This window comes from Leishmania braziliensis, chromosome 17 (assembly GCF_000002845.2).
Source record: "Leishmania braziliensis MHOM/BR/75/M2904 complete genome, chromosome 17".
Classification (NCBI taxonomy): Eukaryota; Euglenozoa; class Kinetoplastea; order Trypanosomatida; family Trypanosomatidae; genus Leishmania; species Leishmania braziliensis.
The window spans coordinates 37,926-47,241 of record NC_009309.2 but is presented as its reverse complement, the minus strand read 5'-3'; the positions used below and the strand labels follow the sequence as shown (position 1 = coordinate 47,241).

General features: G+C 63.5%; 2 protein-coding genes across 2 annotated transcripts; both read left to right on the top strand.

Moving 5' to 3' along the window:
• Window positions 1–2: 2 nt before the first annotated feature.
• Window positions 3–3,437, top strand: LBRM_17_0120 (receptor-type adenylate cyclase b; the record flags this gene model as incomplete). Its single annotated transcript, XM_001563730.1, has 1 exon — window positions 3–3,437. A coding segment is annotated over one exon (3,435 nt), but the record flags the coding sequence as incomplete, so codon positions are not given.
• Window positions 3,438–7,250: 3,813 nt separating this feature from the next.
• LBRM_17_0110 (putative receptor-type adenylate cyclase) lies at window positions 7,251–9,316 on the top strand (the record flags this gene model as incomplete). Its single annotated transcript, XM_001563729.1, has 1 exon — window positions 7,251–9,316. A coding segment is annotated over one exon (2,066 nt), but the record flags the coding sequence as incomplete, so codon positions are not given.

Here is a 9,316-nt window from a genome sequence, read left to right as displayed (position 1 = left end):
CGAACACGTACCCGCATGTGATCATTCTGTGGGGGATGCCCGGGAGGCAGGTTGCGGAGTTCCTGCGGGTCGTGCTGACGGACCCGCGCACGTCGTCGGCGTACATCATGACGTGCTTCCCGCTGCAGAAGATCGCGTTTCAGGTGTACTACGACCTTGCGATGGCCGGGAAGCTGACGCCTGTGGACGGACAGCTCATGTCGAGCGCCACATCCTTTCCGCTGACACAGCCAAACACAACGCACATTCCAGCGTTCCGTGCCGAGATGGGGAAGTACATGGAGCAGACCGGCCGCGTCGACGCGAGCCTGTGGGCTGACGAGGCAAAGGCTGTGCGGGAGTACGGCCCTTGGGGGCATGAGCCACCGTCGTCGGACTCTGCCGCGGACGTGAGGAGGTTCTTCAACGAGCACCCGAACGCAGCGAACCTGATGCTGACTGGATGGCTTACGGGCAAAGTGATTCAGTTGACGCTGGTGCAGGCAAGATGGATGCAGAGTTCGAAGACGTATAGGTCGGGGTTGTTTGAGCAGATGCGCTACATAATTGGCGGGGACTATGTGCTTGGCGACTACGGCGCTCCCTGCAACCCCGTTGCCGCGTTTCTCGGTGCTGTGTGCTACTGCAACCAGGGCGGGCGTGCGGCAATTGTTTCGAAGCTTGACAGCGCTGTGTGGAACACCATTGAGGAGTCCGGCTTCAACTACGTGCAGAAGGACTGCTACTCTACCCACACGAGCTTGCCGCGGCCACTGCACTTTCTGACGCTGGTCTTCACGGACGATGCTGCTCTTACAAGTACTGCCTTAAATTTCAGGAATGCCATAGCCGCATTTCTGAAGATCGTCAGGTTCGAGACGCGTCCTCTGACCTTTTCCTATTTGAACGTCCAGCGGACTACCGCACAGGCGCTGCTGGATCATCAACTGCTGAACTACACGGCGGACGTTGTAGCGGGAGCGATAACGAAGGGCATGAGGGTTGATGGCTACTTGGTCCCTGCCCCCGTCTACCCCCGGCCACATCTAGTGGAGCCGATGCGGAACTACGTGTACCTGATGCCAACGCTGGAGCAGCAGATGTTCCTGCTGTACGAGAACCTTGCGACTCTGAGGCGTGTGACGTCGATCGGCTCTGGCGTGCGTGTGGTTCTGCATGGCTACGCCGATGATGAGGCGTCGAGCATCACTGCTGTGCTGTACAGGTCTGCTGCGACGTTCAACTATAACAACCCCTCTGTGGTCATGGTGCCCTCCACGAAGACTGTGGGGAGTGCGCTTGTTCGCAGGCAGATCAACTTTGTGCTCGCGGTGACGGCTGCGGATGTCGCCGACGTTGTGGACTTTCTGATCGCGGACAAGTCTGCGATTGTCGTGGTGGTCTTCGATGACTTGGCGCTTCATTACACCGCGCTTGTCACTGCCCTCTCGTCGACGCCAGCGTCTGTGCAGGCGCGTGTGATCACGTTCACTAACCTGCCGCTCTGGAGCGATACCTCCGAGAAGGTTTATCTCGATTTTCCGCTGATGCAGGTGTTCCACTATGCAATGAAGGTTCCAAGCAACTACACACCGTCTTCCCTGATGAATATTATGACGGTGTTGCTCGCCATAGAGTTAGCCTCTATGACACCAGAGCCGAACAGTGCGGCGATGGTTGACGCGCTGTACCGCAACGGTGTCATGTTCACCGAGGGTATGGCCTTTGGCCCCTTTAATTGGGGCTGCAAAGTGACGTCCAGCGGCAGGGTCTGCTTGCAACACAACTACGGCGCGCAGAGCATTGTGATGCTCTCCGTGCAGAGGATGCTGGACCCGCGGGTGCCGCCGCTGGCGGCTCCGATGACGCCGTCCTTGGTGTACAGGCCTCGCGTGGCGTCGAGTGCGCTGACGCCTGCGGAGCGCAACGGCATCATTGCCGGCGTCGTGCTGCTTGTTGTCGCGTCGATTGCAGCTGTTGGGCTGCTCCTGTACTGCTGCATGGACAACCGGGACAACGACGCGGCGCCGAAGGACGGTGACGAGCCGGTGACGCTGGTCTTCACGGACATCGAGAGCAGCACTGCGCTGTGGGCCGTGCTGCCGCAGCTGATGGCTGACGCGATTGTGGCGCACCACCGCGTGATCCGGCAGCTGATCGCGAAGCACGGGTGCTACGAGGTGAAGACGGTCGGCGACTCGTTCATGATTGCGTGCAAGAGCGCGCACAGCGCTGTGAGGCTTGCGTGCGAGATCCAGACGAAGCTGCTGGGGCACGACTGGGGGACGGTGTCCATCGACGCTGCGTACCGCGAGTTCGAGCTTGCGCGCGCGGACGCTGATGACGACTACGTGCCGCCGACTGCGCGGCTGAGCGAGGAGGAGTACGCCGCGGTGTGGTGCGGGCTGCGCGTGCGTGTGGGGGTCCACACCGGGCTGTGCGACATCCGGTACGACGAGGTGACGAAGGGGTACGACTACTACGGCGACACGCCGAACATGGCTGCGCGCACGGAGGCTGTTGCGAATGGCGGGCAGGTTGTCGCGACGGAGACGGCGTGGTGGGCGCTGTCGAACGAGGAGCGCGCGGGTGCTGCGCACACCGCGATGGGACGGCAGGGGCTGCGCGGTGTGCCGTTCGCGGTGGAGATGTTCCAGATGGACGCTGTGCCTGGGCGCCGTCACGCTGCGCTGCGCACGGAGATCGAGGCGATCCTGCCGGACGAGACGGGGACGGAGACGGCCTCGAGTGCTGCTGGTGCGCTGCTGTCGTCTGTGGGCACGATGAGCGGCCCTGCTGCTGGCATCGCCTTGGTGCTGACGAGCTGCTTTGCGCCGTACCCCGTAGCGCAGCGCGTGCGCGAGCTGCAGCCGCTGCTGAGCAAGTGGGGCGTTGGTGCGCCGCCGCGGAGCCGTGCTGTGAGCGAGGAGGACTACTGGCAGGGGCTGATGAACCGCCTAGCGCTTCGGATTGCGACGGTGTCGCAGGCCCGCCAGCGGATGGGCAACGGCGGGGCCGTGGTGGCGGGCGACATGCCGGACGTTGGCGCTGGTGGGGCGCTGAACCCGCTTGTGGGCGGGGGTGGCTGTGGCGCGGGCGGCGCGGCGCCGCGGCCTTCGGGGATGACAGCGCCGCCGCGCTCCGAGGAGCCGTCCGCGATGCGTGAGTCACGCTTGTTCCGGAGGGCGCCGCTGGGGGTGCTTCCGGCCTCGAGGGCGCCGGCGAGCAAGAAGGAGAGCTGCAGCGCGAGCACGATTGGGTGGCGGGATGACGTGATGCCGTTCACCGGTCCCGCGTCACGGCGCGCATCAGAGGAGCGCAATGCGCGCAGGGCGAGCGGGAGCATGTCTGACGAGGTGATCGTCGTGCGAATGCCGAGGGGCCTCGGGTGGCCCCGCCACCCCAACATGGTGGAGCCGTGTTCGGGGCATGCGGGCGGTGAGGCTAGCCTGGAGTAGGGGGGCGCTCGCCTTCCGCCGCTGTGCCGATGGTGACGGGCTGGGCTTGCTCCGTATCGTGCCTCTGCTGTCTGCCTCCCCTAGCGGCGTTGAGGGGATGGCTGCGGCGACAGATTTCGTCTGCCTGCGGCGTGCGTGTGTGTCTGCGTGTGCGTATGCACGAAGGCGGCGCAGGCAGGGTGGCGCCCGCAGGAGCAGCGGCAGCCCTGTGTGGGCGGGCCGATGTGCACGTTGAGTGCGAGGCGTGCGCATTCCGCTGCCGGCGCCGCTCACGCCTTCCCCGCTTCGCACCCGCGCCGGCGCAGGCCCCCTTCTGGGGTGTGCGATGACGGAGGGACGTGCGTGCGTGCCACAGCGCGTTAGCTTGTGGTCCAGCTGAATAGTTGCCCTGGCCTCTCTCTCTGTGCGGCGGCGTGGCTACTCCTCCCCCCTTCTCCCTTTTCCGCCCAACCATCTCCCCCGTGCGGTCACTTCTCGTCTTGTGGTGCTGGCCGACTTGCGCAGCTGGGGCAGGGTGCCGTGTGTGCGGGGCCTCTCACCCCCTTTCTTGCACGCCTGTGTTGCTGCTGCCCCTCCACCCCTCTCGCTGTTTGCGGGCTCGTCCTGCGTCGGTGCTGCTCGGCCCCTGTCCTCGTCCTTCGCTGTGTCCCACGGCGTCTCTCTTCTCTGCCCCCCTCTCCCTCTCCCTCTCCCTGGTGTGCCATGGCGCGCGCCGCGGGGGTGTGCTCGGGCTTACTGCCGTGTGTGCCGCAGCAGTGTAGACCATTGGGCCGTCGCATCGATGTGGCTCTTTGCCTGTTGCTTCCGACCTTTCTGAGGACGGGGCGCATGACGGGGACGCGAGGAGCGGTACGCCAAGACGCGCCCCCGTGAGCGCAGTGACGAGGAGCGTTTCACGGCTTGCTCGCCTGGTGGGCGTGTATGTACATAGATGTATACTAGTCTCTCTCTCTCTCGCTGTGCGTATGTTCGCAGGTGTATGTGTGCGTGTGAGTGCGCCTAGGCAGCGGAAGGTGGACACACGCAGGACCTACCTGGTGCGCGCACTGGAGGCACATTCGCGGTCTTATTTTCCCATGTCCTTCATCTTGTTTTCGGCCCTCTTGCGCTATGCGCTGCTGCCGTGCGTGTGTGTGTGTGGTGGCGTTTGCTATCGTCGAGGTGGCAAGCGTGCACCCACGGAGCATGCGTGTGCGCGTGAACGTGTGCGCCGGCTTAACCGGTGGATCATAACGCCGTGCTGCATTCTCCTGCTTTTAAATCCCGTCTGGGTGGTTGCCTCATGGCTCTCTCACCCCCCTCTCTCTGTCTGTCGGCTGGAGGGGACACGTTTTTTCGTGCTGGGCTACGCCGTCTCGCTGAGTGGGGCTCTTCTCACCCACGCCTCTCTCCTGCTGTGGTCCCCGCAGCGTTGGCGCTGTTTCCCCTCTCTCTTCCCTCCCCCCTCTTTCTTCCCTCCCCCCCTCTCTCTTCCCTCCCCCCCTCTCCCTATTCCCCCCTCCCACGCCCATTTCAGTGCTTGCGTTTGCATTTTGTGTAGTGGTGCTTTCCCGAAGGCTCGCGGTTGTCTTGCACCCGCGCTCGCGTGTACGTCGCGGCTACGCCCATGCAATGAAAATACCACCCACGAGAGGACACGGGTGGAAGAGCGACGTGGCGAAAACTGCACCCCAGCGACACCCCCATACACTCGCGCACGCAGCACGCCCGCACGAGTTCGCGGAAAAGCGAGGAGGAGGCGCTGCCCCCCTTTTCGTCACGCGTGTGCGTGTCCGTCTCGCATCGCGTTTATCGACGCCCCCCTTTTCTGCGTCCCTCGGCGGCTCTTTTTTGCCTTTTCTCGTCCGTATTTCGCTGCAGGCGTACAAAAACGTCTGCGCGCTTAGCGGTGCGCGCGCAAAGGCGACGGGGACTGCGGCCTGTGGCCAAGCCCGGAGGGGAAGTAGTGCGCGCCGAAGGCGGGTAGCCAACGTGATCTCGCACGCGTGGGCGTGGTGGGCGCGTCTGGCCCGGCTTCGCGACGCGCTTCACTCCGACTCTCCCCCCACGCACACACTCAAGGACAGGCAAGCGCGCACCGGTGACTCGCTGTCCCCCGCCTTCCCCGTTGCACTCCGCCTCTGCCGCCTTGCTCAGTGAGAGCGCCCCTGTCTCTCACTCACGATGTGCCGCATCGCACGAATGCTGGTGATGTGCACCCCCTCCACTGCCTAGCAGGGTCACTCCACTCAGGCAGGCGGCTCTGCGTGTTTGTGCTTGCGGGGGGAGTCGGCGAGCTTGCTGCCGCTGTGGTGTGCCCCTCCATCTGTCTGTGCCAACTCTCTGCATCCACGCACCGCTCACCAGCCTCTTCTCCTCCACCTCTTGTCTCGATGTATGCGTGGGGGCGCAAACACACACGTGCACTCTGCTTGGCGTCTGTCCCTTCGCTCCCCGCCTCCCTCGCACACGCCTCCTTCTGTTCTGCATGAAACCCACTCAACAGCCGAAAGACGCACGCGCCTACGCAGTCCTACGCCTCCCCCGCCTCGTTCTCTCGCTTCACCCTCCCCCCCCCCCTCTCAAGTCGGCATCGCTGCACGCGCACCTGTCGGTGAGCGGGTGACTGTCTGTTCCCTGGCTCTCCATTTCCCTCCCTGCCCGACCCACGCACCCACCCACACCCACACACACTCAGAGCCACCACGCAGCCCCTCCCCTCTCTACCCGCCATCGTCTGGTTTTCTTTTGGGCGGCAGAGAGGAAAACAGCGCCGCGGCGAGGGGCTGTGGGAGAGAAGCGCAGGCAGCTAGTCCGCAACAGCACCGGCAGCACCAACGACCCTGGCAGTAGAGTCATCTGTCGTGTGCAGTCCCCGAGGAGAACGGGTGCAGAAGAAGGAAAAGCGAGCAACACCGCTCTGCATGCTGCATCACTGGACATCTGTCTCCGCCCTCTTCTCCCGCTTCTTCCGTGCTCTCCGCGTTGCGTCCCTGTTCGCGAGAACACAGGGGGCTGTGCGGCCGCGCGCCGTATACACACACTTTGCCTCTCTCCTTTGTCCCCCTGCCGCCGCTCTCACGCCTGTGTGTGTCTGTATGGTGGCGCCGCGGGCTGGAGAGGTCGCCGGCGCACGACAGGGATAAGCCGACGCGCGGCTACCCACATACGCGCAAAGGCACCGTTCTACACACCGGACAGCGCCGTTACCGCGGCAGCGTCCGCCTGCCCGTCTTTGTTTTCTACTTTGTTCACGCCTCTGCTCTTGAGTTGTTGCCAGCGGTGGAGGTATTGGCTGCGCCCCACACGCATCATACGGCCTCGCGCCCCGCCTCCACCCCTCTCGCGGGCATTACCGCGTCTGTCCGTACCACGTGTGCATCTGCTGTGGGGCTGCCGCTCTCGCCCGCCTGTGCCCCGCCTTGTGCCGCTGCCTCTTCGACTTCTCTGCTTCTGCGGCGCTTTTTGCTGTGCTTTCCTGCTTAGTTTTCCGCTTTATTAGCTTGCGCGTAAGGCGCGATCCGCACTTGGTGGCGTCTCCGCCCCCCGCCCCCCTTCTCCCTCCTCCCGCTCTTTCCCTTGCCCGCCTGTATTTCATCCTGATTTCTTAGCTGGGCGCCCGCTTGTTTTTCGCGCCGGGCTTTTCTTCAGCCACCCTCCCCCCTCCCCGAGCTCCCTCGCTTTGTTCTCCCCTCTTTCCCTGTGCCCTGTGCGCCTCCCCATTGCCTCCAATCCCTTTGCCTCGATTGCTCCCGCCCTCTCCCCGCCGCGTCCCTCTTCTCTGTTCCGCGCGCATACACAACCCACCCCTCTCCTCCCCTTTCTTTCCCGCCGATGGCGTGCTGGACGCTGGCTGCCACCACTTGCCGGCGCACTTGCTGTGTGGGCGCGGGTGCCGGTTTGCGGCTCGTGGCCCTTGCTGTGCTCGCAGTGGTGGCGGCGGCCCTCAGCGCTGCGCCGCCTGCACTGGCTGTCGACGGCAACGGCGGCGGCTCCAACGACCCGGTGTACCTGCTCAACGCCATGTACTCTCTCGACCCGTTCATGGCGAACGATGCGAAGGCGCTGTGGCTGGGCATCGACGCCGCGCTGTACGCGTCTGGCTACAAGACTGCTAACGGGCGGCCGATTAAGATCGTGGACCCTGACCCGAAAGTCGACCCGTCCAACATAACGGCTGTCGTGAGGAAGGCGCTTGAGGACTACCCGACGCTGCTTGGCGTGATTGGGCCCTTCTTGGACCCGCTCATGTGGAGCGTGCTGGAGACTGCTGCGTTTCGGGACATGGACTTGATGTTCCTGGGCCCGTTCACGGGGTCGAGTGCGGTGCGCGTGTGGAGTGACAGTGTGTACTACATGCGTGCGGAGCCGCGGACGGAGATTACAGTGATGCTGACGCACATCCTGAAGACGATTCGCGCGCGCCGCACTGCGTTCATGTACCTGACGGGTGTGCAGTTCGGCGACTCGGAGTACCAGATGGTAAGGGCGGTGTTCGCCTCTTTCTCGCTCGAGCCGCCAGCTCTGTACTCCGCGCCGCACTCGATGACGGACTCTGCTGTGGACATGACGGTCTTCGATGCGATGGCGAACACGTACCCGCAGGTGATCATTCTGTGGGGGATGCCCGGGAGGCAGGTTGCGGAGTTCCTGCGGGTCGTGCTGACGGACCCGCGCACGTCGTCGGCGTACATCATGACGTGCTTCCCGCTGCAGAGGATCGCGTTTCAGGTGTACTACGACCTTGCGATGGCCGGGAAGCTGACGCCTGTGGACGGACAGCTCATGTCGAGCGCCAACACACTTCCTGTCTCTTATGCCAATGTGCAGCACGTTGAGCTGTTCCGTGCCGAGATGGGGAAGTACATGGAGCAGACCGGCCGCGTCGACGCGAGCCTGTGGGCTGACGAGGCAAAGGCTGTGCGGGAGTACGGCCCTTGGGGGCATGAGCCACCGTCGTCGGACTCTGCCGCGGACGTGAGGAGGTTCTTCAACGAGCACCCGAGCAGCACGCAGCTGATGTTTGCTGGGTGGCTTCCCGGGAAGGTGATCATGCAGACGCTGGATCAGCCGCTCTGGATCACGGATCGAAGGGCGTACGTGACGGGGCTCTTTGATCAAAACCGATATATGATTGCCGGAGACATTGTGATTGGCGACTACGGCGCTCCCTGCACTCCTGTTGCCGCGTTTCTCGGTGCTGTGTGCTACTGCAACCAGGGCGGGCGCGCCGCTATTCTCCAACACCTACACAAGGCGTCGTGGACGTTCTCATTCCAATCCGCCTTCAACTACGCGCAGTCCGTCTGCTACTTGAAAAACATCGCGGTGTCGAAGCCGCTGAGCGCTCTGATACTGAACTTCTCCGACCTCCCGAAGCTGACGGCTGCTGCTGCACGGATGAGGACGGTAATTCAAAATGCAGTCGACGGAAGCGGTTTGGACTTTGCCGCGTTCAACCCGGCGATGCTGAACGCGACGCAAGCGACGGGGCAGGGTATTCTTGACCGGGAGCTCTTGAACTACACTGTGGATGTGATCACCGGTCCGCTGCTTCGAAGCATTGACGTGAACGGCACGCTGGTGATCTCTCCCGTGTTCAACCGGCCGAGCATAGTGGTGCCGAAGTCGAACTACCTGTTCCTGATGCCGACACTGGAGCAGGAGATGTACGTCCTCTACTCGAGGATGGCAGTCGTGACTGCCGTGACGTCGATCAGCGCAGGTGTGAACCTTGTGCTGCACGAGTACAGCAGCGCGAGCGTGCGTGACATCACAGCACTGGGGGTGAAGACGGCCGCCACGTTCAACCTCCCCGACCCCTCCACCGCGGGCATCTCGCCGGGGGCGTCTGTGGCGACTTCGCTTGCACCTGATAAGATCAACTTTGTTCTTGGGAT